At 41.2% G+C, this 14,943-nt stretch overlaps 1 protein-coding gene across 1 annotated transcript; it reads right to left on the bottom strand.

Moving 5' to 3' along the window:
• Nucleotides 1-927: 927 nt before the first annotated feature.
• LOC310857384 (putative oxidoreductase YjmC) lies at nucleotides 928-14,452 on the bottom strand. Its single transcript, XM_083763032.1, has 11 exons — nucleotides 14,325-14,452; nucleotides 9,172-9,320; nucleotides 8,304-8,492; nucleotides 7,260-7,321; nucleotides 5,953-6,006; nucleotides 5,552-5,650; nucleotides 5,007-5,142; nucleotides 4,362-4,480; nucleotides 3,423-3,518; nucleotides 1,576-1,686; nucleotides 928-1,346 (listed from the first exon to the last, which is right to left on the bottom strand). The coding sequence occupies exons 1-11, from the start codon at nucleotides 14,330-14,332 to the stop codon at nucleotides 1,287-1,289; spliced, it is 1,083 nt and encodes a 360-aa protein (XP_083619158.1). The 5' UTR covers nucleotides 14,333-14,452; the 3' UTR covers nucleotides 928-1,286.
• Nucleotides 14,453-14,943: the final 491 nt, after the last annotated feature.

Here is a 14,943-nt window from a genome sequence, read left to right as displayed (position 1 = left end):
CACACACTCTTTGAGTTGGCCCCTTAATCCATAGTCAGTCATCACACACACACACACTCACTTGGCCCCTCGCTCTTGGCCCTAAATACCCACCATACCCATTCAACACCCAGACCACCAGATACCACAACTCACCCGGGTCCAGTCCAGACCCCCTCCCTACCCCTGGTGGGGTTTAAAAAACCCATTGATTTGTTGATTTTCTATCTTTTGTGTGTGGTCGTTGGAGTGCTAACGACACATCGAGGGATCCCCGGCCCAGAGCCAGGACTTCTGGCATGGGAGATTAGGGGGCTCCGACCTGGGCATCTGTCACAGCCTGTTCATTTCTACTATGTCACTGTGTAGAGTCCATGAGTTCCGTTTGTCTCTGATCACCACATGTTTCAATGCTATATTATTTTTAAGAATAAAGCTGTCTGTCTGCAAAAAAAAGACTCAATTCTCAATAGTGTACACAGGACCTCAATGGAAACAAGCCCTTGGCTCATTGGGTTATCCTTTTAGCATTCTTTTGTATACATCTGTGCCACATTTTGCAAACTCTTAAAGTATTCAGTCAATGAATTCAATCTTACTGTAATCTCATATCGCCATCTACTGGTGAAAGTGCATTACGGTTTGTGTGATAAAAACTGTTTCCTTCAACATTTAGGGCATGCTAAACCCCTTATCCCTACTACTAAACTACTGCCTTTTTTACCATTTTGAAAAACATTTTTGAATAGTTAAAATAGCCAATCTACATCTGCATGTTGTGAGCTTGTAGAGCTTGTGAGCTATTTTAACTAAAATATTTTTCAAAATAGTAAAAAAAGGTTTAGGGATAAGGGGTTTAGGCATGGATGAAAATGGAGCCCTTAGAGAGGAAGACCAAAACAATGGGAATGCTCATTCAACTGTCACAAAAACACACATCTAAGTAAATACAATTTATTAGAAATAAAACAAGCTTTTGTCTTTAAAATGTACAATACAAGTGTTGATTAGAACATGATAATGTATAATTAAAATCCATAAATAACTAAATGTGAATCTTGGCTTTGAGATCACATTTTTGTTCATTCAAAACACTAAATGTTATGCGTCAGTCAGACACATAGGCCTACTGTAATGGTGACGGACTGCTGCAGTATGTCTGTTACTGCAGTCTGAGCAGCCATGATGAATCATTGTGGCCCAGAAATGTTCCTGAATTTGGCCAACAGGCAGCTCAGAATGCAGGTTCTGGCTGCCTCCAGATCTGGCGCTGAACCTCCGATTAGCCAATTTCTTGGTTTGTCCAGTTAGATGACTTTATCACGTGGAAGGAGCTGGGTGACACCGATTCTTCTGGCACAGTTGTTCTAACGGAGACAAATGAAAATGTTTCAGTTAGTGCTGTTTGCGAAACATATTTGGGTTCAGCATCTAAAACAGTGATGTTTTTTTAACTCAATCCCATTGTAGACTCCACTCCATGCCACCTGCGTACTGGACCATTCTCTGCACTTTTGACAGTTAATTTGACGCATGTTTCCATTTACAAGTCGTACATTCAGACTAACAATCTAGTCCTATATAGCTTTCCTTTACCATGAAGTCGACCACGTTGAGGTGGTAGGGAATCCCTCCCATCTCCGCACACTTCTCCATGTTCATTCTCTCTGGGTCTCCAGCAGTTAACACAGAAGAACCCGGGACAGCCTGACAGACAGGTAGAGGGGACAGACAATGGTCACACCAACATAAAGGGATTCTTTGGTTTTATAATTCAATAAAGCAATAGGGATCTCGCGTGTTTCAGGCCAATAAGGATCACTTAGCTGAGAGAGATGAGGGAGCTCCATTGTATGAAATGGTTTGACAGCACTGTCATCATGTGTAAATTAATATAATATTATGTTTGTTTACACATGATATTTTCTATTAATATCATATTCATGTTAATGTGTACTTTCAGACTTTGTTCAATCCACTGTTCCGGCGGTCACTAAAGGTGTACTACAGGGCTAGAATTGAGAACATTTACTCATACGTTTATATAAACAACAATATTGTCTTCTTTGGTGCATTTCTATGCTGATATAGTGCTATACATCTGCCCCTTCATTGAAAGGAGCTTTGTGCTATTCAGACAGCTTTTAATTCAATCCAGCATTCACTATTGGAATTTAAACATTCCGTAAATGTCGCAAAAACAAAATGTTCTAGATCCACACTGATTGAAGATTGATTAAAACGTTTGCACAGTGATGCGTCTACTACACGAATACAATTGGCTCGTGTTCGTGGGGGGGGGAAGGGAAGCTCCTACGGCTACGGGGCACCTGTCAGCAGAGAGTGTTGGGGCGGGAGGGAGGAGTAGGACAAAGGTTCTACATCCTCCCGGTGGGCGTTCCACACTGGCAGGTGACTCAGTAGGATAAAACAGCAGTAAAACACAGAAATGTGTGTGGGGAGAAAATAATTGGCACGACGACTACAATTGGGGGAGAAAAAGGGTGTAAAAAGAATTGGCTACTCTAAATTGGTTGGTTCCTCAGGTCCCTCAACTAATATATATATATTTATAATATATATACTATAAAGACAGAGCTGGGAAAACTGTATTTAGTTAGTGTTCCTTGAAGAAACCTTCACAAATGAATGTTACCAAAATCATTATGAGTTATCTATGATGTTTTGTATGGATCTTTTGACAGATTATTATTTATTTTTTGCATTATTTGACTGATGAATATCATTATGATTATTTTGTACTGTACACGATGGTCTCAAATGGGGTTTTCCTGGTTAAAAAAAGTAAAATGTATTTAAATAAAATAAAAATCAATACAATACGGCTTGTACCAGGCAGCTCACAGTTCCACCACAGTCGTCTACACAGTCAACTACTGAGCTGCTCCACTAGGACAGTTGGAGTTGAGAAGCCTTTCTCAAGGGCACGTTAACCCATTCTGACCTGAGATCGGATTCTAGAAATGTCAGTCGTTCTTAGATTTAAAAAAAAATAGCAGACCTACAAGCTCGTATCGCGCCACTCGGTGGCGCGATATGAGCTTGTAGATCTGCTATTTTTTTTTTTTTTTTTTTTTTTTTTCTTTTGCGGCTTACGCCTTTTATTGGTTTTTTGAAGGGACAGACAGTAGGCTGACAGGAAACGGGAGAGAGATGGGGGGATGACATGCAGTAAAGGCCGTGTCGGGCTCGGGAGTCGAACCCGCGGCACACTGCGACTGGATTACCAGTCGGGTGCCCAGACGGTTACGCCACCGCCTGGGCGATCTGCTATTTTTAAATAGCTAAAGCATGACATGATGCTGACACCAAAATGGGTGCCCGGTCAGAATGGGTTTTAAGGATGTATCCCGGTCGGTCTGGGGATTGGATCCCACAACCAGTCTACAGACTGAAATAAGAGAGTCATACTGTGTACTCACAGGGTCCAGCTGTCTGTGGATGGACAGCATGTCTGACATCCTGTCATTGAAACCTGGAGCAAAGTTCTCTGGGTTGATGGCCACAAAACACTGACACTAAAACACCACGGACAGAGAGATGTTACTGTACATCCCAGTTCTGGGGGGGGAACATTTTGGCAAGAATACCTTGCAGAATAATATAGGCCTTGGTAATCCAGTCAACTAATAACTAATTAGTGTAGGGTTCATATTGTTAACCACACACAACCGGCAGCTCCACCGGCGATTTATGAACAATTAATCAGAATGTCTTTGATGAATCCATTATCAAATGTAAATTATATAATAGTCTAATACATCATCTTCGCATCTTGTGGCATTTTGTCTATTTATTGTACCCGATTGTAGCAATTCATGTGAGAAAAGTGATGGCAGTAAAATATTAAAATATATATTTTTCAGTATGGTACATTTTCCATTAAAGATGGAGTGCCACAATTTTTGTATTTTTCCAGTTTTTCATGTGTCTATGAGGGGACAGTACTTCATTAGACACCCTGGAGTTGTTTTTGTGTGCAATGGTGTATTAACTTTGTATTTAGGGTTTCTTCCTGGAGGCTGAAGCCTTGACAGTCAAACGGGCCAATGAAGTAAACAGTAATATAGTGACATCACACTATCAGCCTCTCCCCTAACCCCTCCCCCTTTATCATACACCCACACCCACAGCTGTGGGTGCGGCTTCAGTTCAGGTGGATCACCGCCCATCACCACCCACCAGGCAAACCAGGCATACTTAATGAACTGGTGGGCGTGTCCACATAAAAGCATGATTTTAACAAATACTGTACACTTTTTGGAAAAAGTTCATCCCCCTTATATTGTAATAATACCTGATGATCATGTTTTAGAGTGGAAAAAAATGGCACTCCATCTTTAAGTAAAGAAAGACCCTACCAGGTTGGCGACTTTGTTGGTGACCTTCCAGGTGCGAATATGTCGACTATATTCAGCGCCAGCGAGAATACCGCAGAACACCTCCACCATCATCCCCAAGCCATATCCCTTATAACCACCTGCAGACAGAGACAGACAGACAGAATATACATGATACGTTTCGTGTCTCAGCTTTCCTATACTGTATGAAAGCTGAAAGGGAGACCGTGTAGGACAGTGGTCCGGGAACCTCCGCACTCCTTGAGGGAGTTCCAGGGGTCCCCAGCTAAATGATAGTTAGGGACCAAAAGGGACCCTTATGGGTCTGTAAATTAAATTAACTTTGATTTTACAATATACATTGGGATACCAGATATTGAAATGGGGGACCGTAGCCCAATTCAGGTCAAACCGGGGGGTCCTTCAAATAAAAATGGTTGAAAATCACTGCTAGAGCCGTAAAGATCTTCTCTTATGGGGGTCCCCACAGCCTAATAAGTGTCAATTTGGGGGTCCTTGACGTGAAAAGGTTTGCGTCACTGGTGTGTAGGAGAGACAGGCAGCGTCTGGGAGAATATGGTATGATTTGACCCCAGACCAGCACGGTTGCTGCATGCGGGGCTCTTCACTGACAGGATGTATAATGTATGAATAGTTGTTTCAAACCTGTGTCTTCACTGCCCCCGATGGGAATCAGTCCTCCACCGTTCAACACCTTACTGGGATCAGTCACCACCTGGCCCTGGGCGTCACACCCCCAACCCTCTGGGATGTCTTCACCGCGACGGTGGTGGAGTTCTATCTGCACACACACACACACACACACACACACACACACACACACACACACACACACACACATCTTCGTAATTTGGTTCCATAACGTTTTTGTCATCTTGTGCATCATACAGATTGCAGTAATGTATTTATGTAATAAATGAATACCGGTATGTATAAAAACTATTTGCTACCAAACAAGAAAAGCATGCCCTAATTAATGCCCTGGCCTAGCTCATCATACAAGAGTGTCACACACAAAAGGGAAAATTGCCGATGTGACACATTGTGTGTGAGCTGGTAGATCTGCTATTCTCACAATAACAATAAAGAAGTTTTGGACATACAGTATGCGGTTTCCATACAGTGCGCGGTTTCCAGTAGACAACATGAAAGCCTTGATTCCTTCGTTAAGTTATAGTTTACTACCCTACCTTTCCCAGAGCGACTGCGGAAGTTGCCATGTCCAGGACAAAGCTGTCTCCATCGTTGGCGGGTGCTGCCACGCTGATGGGGTTGGTTCCTAGGGTGCACTGCGAGGACAGGACACATGGGTTTGCAACAAATAAGATATGCTTTAAGGGAATAAGCTAGGCCAGAGTTAGTGTGTGTGTGCGTGCTTGTACATTCACAGAGTCTGAGTCCATATCTAGAGAGTTAAGTGGTTATGAAATTGCCATATTATCATAACTAGGACTTTCTGGGCATTCTATGAAGTCCCAAGATACTGCCTCTCCTTTAAAGAGAAACTAATCTAAAGCATTATAATAAATGAATCAAATAAGTGAGAATGAAATGAACACGTTCCAGTTAGACCAGTGAGTTGTAACCTCACCTCTTTAGCCCGCGTTGGGACCACCAGCGGAGAGGTGTTGGTGTAAGACATCCCCTGTGATGGACAAAATACTGGTAAACAAATATTTATACCACCAACTGAGTTATTAATAGATCAGCAGCAGATTAGATTAACCTAGTTAATAATAATAATTAGGTTCAGGCTTATTATATTTACTAAGTATTCATTGCACATGTTTTTGCACCTGTCCTAATGTTGTAACTTGTAACTGCACTCTGCCATCCACCAAACTAAATTCCTAACATGTTTACATGTCATTGGCGATAAAGGCTTCTGATTCTGAGGTAAGTCGGAGAATTGCAATACTCAGAATGATCACTAGAGGGAGGCTAAAGTCAGCAAAGGGGTTCTTGAGGCTTTAACCCTGAATCTCTTAGTTACATCAATATTGTTCTTATAAATGTTAAATGGTGCATTTATGTAGCGCTTTAAATAGATTGGGCGACAATTCACCCATTCACACACACATACACCGATGGCGGCGGAAACCATGCAAGGCACCGACCAGCACATCAGGAGCAATTAGGGGTTCAGTGTCTTGCTCAAGGATACTTGTGCCTATAAGTATTACGATTATAAAGATCACTTTTGTCATTTTGACTGTCAGGGACTTTCCCATCCACTTCCCACTCCCTCTCTTGCCCAAGTGAGTGAGGGCGGTGTGGAGAGCCATGGCCACTGCATCATCGGTAGATCTGTTTTTCCGGTATCCAAACTGGCATGGATCCAGCGTAGCGGGCAGGACAGAGCAGATGTAATCTCTCACTAGTCTCTCAAAACACTTGCTGACAATAGGTGTTAAGGCAACAGGTCTCCAGTCATTGTAGCATGATGTAACTATTCGTACGCTTGGGTAACGGTACAATGGTGGACCTTTTGAAGCCAGCAGGAACCTCAGCTTGGGAGAGATTGAATATGTCTGCGAACACACCAGCCAGCTGATGTGCACAGACTTTAAGTACACGACCTGGAATACCATCAGGGCCTGCCGCTTTACACATGAAGGCCTTACTCAATGTAGCCTGTATAGAGGGTATATATGCGCTTGCATAAAGTGAGTGGCAAAGTGAGTTTAACGTTGTTTAATGCAATCAGACAGGACTATTCTGTTTGGATGTAAAGGCTGTCAAGGACAGGAAGTAGTAGGCATTCCTGTCACATGTGTACCCTCTATTCCCAACACTGAGGTAGAGCATTTCTACCGTTCCAGTAAAAAAAAAAATGGTAGCTTATATAATGCAACCAGTATCATATATAACCAATAGAAGAGAAACAGTTCCACTTACAATCATGTTCTCTTTCAGGGCCTGCATGGAGTAGTATCCAGCAATACCATAATGATTGGAACCTACAGAGATTTAGGTTAAATTAGTAAACATGTATTTAGTTATCTATATTATATAAGGAAGACACTCGCCAGCCTAGTCATCACACAAAGCCCCGGCCGCACAAACCCCACGGAGCCCTGCCTATCACCAGTAGTGGTCCTTTTACTTAAAGGACCACTTCATCACTTTTCAACCTATCTTCATATAATAGGTCCTCACTAATAATCATGAGATTCTTTTCTACTCAGTCTGTGTCTCATAGGACGGCTGTGGGCATTTTAGAAACCGTCTTCCAGTGACATTAGGCAGATGTTTATTTTAAACAAATATTTCGATTTTCATTATTGTGTGAGAACGATGGCTTCCATTTTCGCATTGCAACTTTTTTCTATTAGCTTGTATTCCCCATCGATGATGTCACTGGAAGACGGTTTCTGAACTGCCCACAGCCCTCCTATGAGACACAGACAGAGTAGAAAAAAATTGCACAATTTCTTTCATGATTATTAGTGAGGACCTATTATATGAAGATAGGTTGAAAAGTGGTGAAGTGGTCCTTTAAGTAAAAGTATCAATAGTGCAATGTAGAAATAAATACTGTTACAAGTAGCAGTCCCGTATGCAAAATGTACTTGAGTAAAAGCACAAAAGGATCGTCATCAAAATATAGGCTATTTAATGTAACAAAAGCAAAAGGTACAAAATGGGACATTGTGCAGAATGTCCCATTTCATAATTAAAAAAATATAAAACATCTTTTGGAACTTTTGGGTTTACATATGTGTGATATGATGCTTTGTTATTTCATATCACTGTACTTTTATGGTCTAAATAAATGGTTCCCAAACTAGCTCAGTTTGACGTCCACTCATGCTGATCAGCACAATGTGAATGATCAGGACAGATCAGTCGATTGTTGAAAATAATTTGTAAATAATCCGTTGCGGACACCATTTTAGACAGCGATAAAGCACAGAAGCTTCCCGGTCCAGAGTTACTGACCATGAGCAACCACCCAGCCGATGCCCACCTCCTTGGCCTTCCTGATGGCCAGGTCCATGCAGAAGTTCCCAACCACTGGTCCCAGCAGGTTCCTGCCGTCCACCAGTGCAGTGGCGACCGTCTCCTTCTCGATCACCGGCTCTCCCTCCTTCTCACAGATCTGCGTCTCGATGTCTTTCACATACATGTCTACGACGACGACACAGTATACTTACTTTTTTAAATATATTTTTCATCCCACGATTTTGTAACCCATTTTTCACCCCTGTGTCAATCATCTAATGTGATCCTTGGCTCTATACACCCTCCGCCAACCTGGGGAGAGCAACGGACTTGAACTCATGCTTCCTTCATGCGTGAGTGTCCAAGTTGCTCCTTTACACCTGACAGGGGGGAGTTTCCCTGGTTGGACGTAGCGTGTGGAAGGAACACGTTATTCCAACCAGTTCTTTTCCCCTCCATCAGGCTGGCCAGGGGGAGGCAGTTTAGAGTCGAGGATTACTGCATGTTTTTGTGAGGGTACCTACCCTAGGGGGACACGGGGAGAACATGCAAACTCCACACAGAAAGGCCCTTTCGCCAACCCCGCCTTCGGGTATGGGCACTGATGATGCGGAGGAGGAAACACGCCGCCAGCACCCACAGTGCCCCGAGCGGGAATCGAACCCAGGACCTTCTAGCTGTGAGGCGACAGCATTACCAACTGTGCCACCGTGCCCCTACAGTATATACTGTAGGGTATATACAGTATACTTACTTACAGTTCTGTGCAAGCAGGCTGCTATAAAACAGTGTGTACAGCTGATGATTTTTTATATGTGATCTGATCTGTCAGCATGTGTGTGTGTGTGTGTGTGTGCGCGCTAACCCATCCTGTTGAGTCCATGGCTGTAGTGTCCTCTCATGTCTCCCTCTACGAGAACCTCGGCCAATGAGCAGGCGTGTTGAGGCTTGGTTCCCACGGCAACCATACACTTCTCGATGAAGCTCAGCACATCACCTTTAGGGATCAGACACCTGGGCACACACACATACACACATCATTTTCTTTAATAATATGTTTTCATTTACATTTCACAAACATGTCTGTTTACAGAAGTGATATAAAATTGATCTTAACTACATGGAGACCCCGTTTCCACCGGTTGGTTCCTAATGGGAACCGGTTCAGTTCTTTTTGGTTCTTAGTCCATGAGCCAGAGCTCCAAAATTGGAACGTTAATTATGAATTGAGTGGGCAAAACTATACCTATATTAGATTGTTAGAAGTTTCACCATGAAACTTCCCCAGTTACACGAAGATGATTTATTGTATGTGGAATTTGAAGTTGACGATTAATTGTCATAAAATAATTATGATTAACGATTTAAATTTAGTTTTTTTGCATTGAACATTGGAACGTTTACAAATTGTATTTCTCTTTGCCTTTTAAGCTTCTTAATCATAAATTGTATAAGGCAGATATGACAAATAACTTAAATATACAATATACATTGTAAAGCACTTTGAGCACTTGGAAAAACACTATCAAAATGCTTTCATTTTTATTATTTAATAACTTCTTTCCAATTTATTTTACATGTGTTTATGTTGAAAGCTTGTTGATCTGCCATTTCCGCTATTTTTGAAAAATGTTTGAAATGTGACATTTTAACATGGAAACGATTGACGGTTATGCAAAAATAACTGCAATTGAAATACATTTTAAATAACTTGCCATTACAGGATTATGTAATAACTTTGACAATCCTAGTAAGACCACAGGTTCTGTCTCCATAACAGCTATAGTGTATGTCCTGCTAAAGTGCACTTGAGCAAAGCGCAAATAAAGATTGTATTTTCTGTATCTTTCCCTCACTCAAAATACTGTAGCTCTTAGTTTGTCTCTTCTTTGCCCAAATATTATTTTCTGTCTCCGACATATCCATATCCCATCAAGTTGCTGGCTGAGCACAACAGCAAAACAAATAAGAATGCACATATTTAACAAGAGTAAATGTCACATGTACAACATTAACATAAGGTCTACACAGTGTGACAGTTCAAGTGGAGAAGAGAGGTTGAGTGTCAGAAACTCCACATCCCCACACAAAGACAAAGGAGGGGGAAAAAAAGTTACCGTAACTTAATTCCGTTCATTTTTCAATACACGTCTTCTTTAAGGCCTTAATTCTCAATTTCCTCTCGACGTTTCCTGATCTATCCGTCACTCCAGCCTGTTTCGAGACTATTATGACAAAACATTTTCCCAGAAGATCGATAAAGCCAACAGAAGCTGGCCTGGTAAAATTGGGAGTGTTGACCCTACATTACTATCCTGTTTAGATAAGATAACCTTATTGATTCCTGGGAAGAAATTAGGACAGAGCCTATAAATTAGTATTGTAAATAAATAATGACTGTAGATGACTGTACATATAATTATACAATATGTAATTCACACAGTTACTCACGTTTAGGAGAGAGGAAGAGAGAAAATGAGATGCAGGTTGGAAAAAGGAGAGTAAAGGATGCTAGTAACTAGTAGTAAGACTGAGGAGTGAGACTGCATGGAAGCCAAATTCCAAAATCCAAAATCACACAAGTCACTCCAGCATGGTGGTGTAGGTGTTACAGTATTGGTGACCATCTTGTGGACTTCACAAGTAGCAATAATTTAGCTTTTTCATTTTATAACTATATAAAACGAATTATATGTCTAAACACTGTATAGTGACAACTAAGCATCACTTTGAATTTTATCATACGTATTTGAAGTATACAAATATTATACTTTTGATTATTTTGACCTTTTAGGCTTTTACTTGATGTACTTGCTAGTCCAACTGTAGTTCTACTACTTCTACTAATAGTATTCCAGTCACACAGATCTTTGTAGCACCAGTACACTTTATTTTTTACTTTTATTGCACCTCCATCGAGCACCTGGTTGACTCTCTCTTTGTCGCTCTACAGTTCTAGATTAGCAACACAATCAGGAGTATATGGTAAAAGCATGTGAGTGGACCCCATAACAGACAGAATACAGGGTTGAGGACTGGAGTGGATGGTTGTGTCGGCGTTACTTTTTCAACACAGTTAACTCCGCAGTATTAACAAATATATTTGACACATAAGTGTCCGAGTTGTAAAGTTTTTTCCAGATCTACATTAAGCATTCCTGACTCCCGTCTCTCTGTTGCAGCAACATAACTTCTGAACTTTGCCTTTGCTCTAGTAGTTCAAACTCCTTTAGGCCCCTTACTACCATGAACACACAGGAAAGAGGTTGACTTAAAGGGAACTACCCATAGATCCGAAGTCCCGTTAGTCCGAACATGCACTGCTCCCGTGCTTGCGGTTAGGTTTAGGTCTGCTCCCGTGCTTGCGGTTAGGTTTAGGTTTGCTCCCGTGCTTGCGGTTAGGTTTAGGTTAGGGTTAGAGATAGGGATAGTCATTTCGGAACAATGAACCTTCTGACCAATGACACGGCACAGAGTTAAAAGTGGTCTACATCAATGCACAGCAGGTGCATTACGGATGAAAATTTGAAGGAAGTCCATTCATTGGTAGTGGTTAACCTTATCAAACAATCATAGATTAATTGATAATTGAAGATTTTACTGTGATATCCTGTGAAGTTAGCAGTTTCTGGTCATTTTCCCATATCTTTTGTTTGATTGGCTCTGCAGCAATCAAACCATCAACAATGGCAAACTTAATGTAACCTAATGTAAGTCACTCTGGATTAATTTCACTCTGCCTAAATTGTAATTATAACAAACAATAAATATAATTTAAAAAAAATCGGAATGTTCCTGGCGGTAATTATTTTTCCATGTTTGTTTTGGTTCAGAAACTTGATTGTTTTACTTTGACCACAGGAAGAGTCACAGAAAATAGTCACCGCTTAACCATGCACGTAAGTGGCATCTGATCTGTCCTTACCATGCATGCATTCTCAACCGGCAGGGCAACAGGTTTAACATATTTTCTTCAATGTAGTAGTGGCTTCTTGGGTTACAGCCGGTACTCATTAGAAGAAGTCTCTAGTCTTCACAGCAGCAGAGATTTGCACAGGTGTTACCAATGATACTAATGAAGGCTCTGTTCCATTCTAGTCAAACAGAGTCCGAGGGAGAGGGTGCTGATTGTGCACCCAGTCTCAAATTGGGGTCTAGGGACCCTCATTTTCCCTTAAGGGTGTGTAATTTTGAGAGTGTAAAAAAACAAACCAAATGGACCCACAAGACCCAAGTTCCACTTCTCTGTTGTTTAAAAAAAGCAATATACTGCCTCATTAAAGTTGGTATTGTGACTTTATACAGTATAGGCCTATTGTCAATTACTTACATGAGAGCTAGGGGGAGCGGTGGTGGAGTTAGCTGCTTTAGCAGACAGTTTGCGGGTCCAATGGAGTTAAAAGGTTTTGTCCGAAGAGCTTTTTACTACTTTCCATTGTTTCAATAGTATTTAACCAAACCAAACACAGACGAAAAATGGAGTTAGGTGGTTTTCTCCCGACAGCAACAATCTATACATTCTCAGAGTTATATGGGGCCCGGCAGCCTGACCCAGAGTTACTTTAAATGGCAATATTATTGTTGCAGTTTGTTTGTTAAGCCGTACTGAGGAATACTGTTAAAAAATACCAGACAACAGAAAAGGTTACACATGTAGCCTAAAACGATCATTTGAAACAAAGGGCAGATGTTTCAAAAGACGGTCAGTAGGTAGGCTATTATCCATCAGTATTACCCACACATAGCCTACCCATCACAAATAGTTTTTCCCCGACTTCTCACCATAAGCAACATGTTTCATATGCAACACATGCAAAAACAGAGGTCCCATATGACCTTTAACCTGTCAGTTAACCTACTTAATTCAAGGTCAGAAGGTCATTTCTTTCTGCTTTAGTCTTCTTTGTCAGCAAGTGGGTGTTTTGTGTTCTTCCTAAAGCCATTGGCTATTTCAAAACAATACAACGCAACACAACACAATACAATACTACAACACACACTTCATACTTGTCCCCCTAACAACAAGCCTAATCAGCCTGATTTTAAATACATCTCACATACAAGCCTCATTTCGGGTTCAGACAGTTCAGAAAACTTAGTTTAGTCAAAAATAAATATCAAAAGAAGGTGTGAGAGATGAAAAGTAGGCTACAGTCAGTATGACTGTATGAGGATATGGAAATTTGTTTCAGCTTCGTCTTGAAAGCACAGACATGTTGCAGAACAAGTATGATAGGAACATACCTACTTATTTTATAAGTAGGTATATATCCTCTCATGAAGAGTACTCCCCTGGCTGAGCGGTCCAGGCACCTATAGGCCTGACGGTGTGCTGCGGGTTCGAGTCCCGAGCCCGTCAGCCTTTGCCGCATGTCTTCCCCCCATCTCTCTCCCCCTTTCCTGGCATAGCCTATCAATAAAGGCAAAAGCCTCAAAAAAATAGTACTCTCTACACTCACACTACATGAAAAACGCCTTGATATAACTTCGATAGTGAGTTGCCAGAACTTGCCACTACACAAATACAAATGAATGCCATGACTTGTATAGTAAATAAGTTATTAACTCCACTGTTTACTATTACTGCGAGCAATTTGCTTCAGTATGAATGTCCTCTTTCAAATCAAATATCTGTTTAGACACTACAGTCCACCATAGAGCAGAGTAGGAAGTGAAAGCGCACAAATATCAATCACACTGACAAGACACTTAACTGAGTCTAAGAAAAACAACACATATCCACAAATATAAACCAATGAAAGAGGGAGAAGTTAGTTAATTACTAGTAACCCCTCTTTCAAATCAAACAGGAACAAGATATGACTAAAACAAACTATTGCTTGTTTTTTTTATTTTATCAACATAGCTATAGTAGTAAGTCATATTACATGCTCAGTACAACCAATATTACTGGTACCACTACAGGTAACATGTCCAGGAAACTGAGATAATTGCCTATATTTCCAGTTATAATTCCAATGGCTGAGGTAACATAGTTGACTTGAGTGGAGCGCTTACCTGCTCATGTTCACCACTATTATTGTCAAATGTCAAGGATCCGTCTATCTCTAAGAGGTAATTCCACCAAACAAGTCGACGTGGTTATTAGTGGGAATGCAAAGTGTTATCACCAAAGTCTATCAGGTAGCCAATGCTGTAGTGAACTTGGAGCATCAGGTATGCCTGTGGCAGTGTGTCGAGGGGGCGGGGAGAAGGCTTCAGAAATTCCGGGTTGACAAGATCAACAACATGGAACCATGAGTGAGTTACGTAACAGTTGTACTGACATGTAAACGTTTAACATAATTGACACAAGACGACATGACAAATGGCAATCGACATCCAAGTCAGGCAGTGCATGTGCACATTTAGTTTTTATGAACAGTAACAGCTCGCTTTTAACGTCTGTATTTCGGGGAAAGCTTTAGTTGAAAATAGCCGATCGACAAGCTTGTCGATCGGCTATTTTCAACTAAAGCTTTCCCCAACAGAGCATGCATAGTGAGTGGCAAATCGAGTTGCAAATTGAGCGGCAAAGTGAGTTTAACGTTGTTTAACATCATTTAATGAGACTTTTCTGTTATATGGGCTGTCAAGGCCAGAATGTTTTTTTGCCACTCAGTAGGCGCGTTCCTAC

The sequence above is a fragment of the Protomyctophum parallelum genome (genome assembly GCF_964188405.1).
Source record: "Protomyctophum parallelum genome assembly, chromosome: 4".
Taxonomy (NCBI): Eukaryota; Metazoa; Chordata; class Actinopteri; order Myctophiformes; family Myctophidae; genus Protomyctophum; species Protomyctophum parallelum.
The sequence above is the reverse complement of the archived record's forward strand: the minus strand, read 5'-3'. Positions and strand labels throughout refer to the sequence as shown.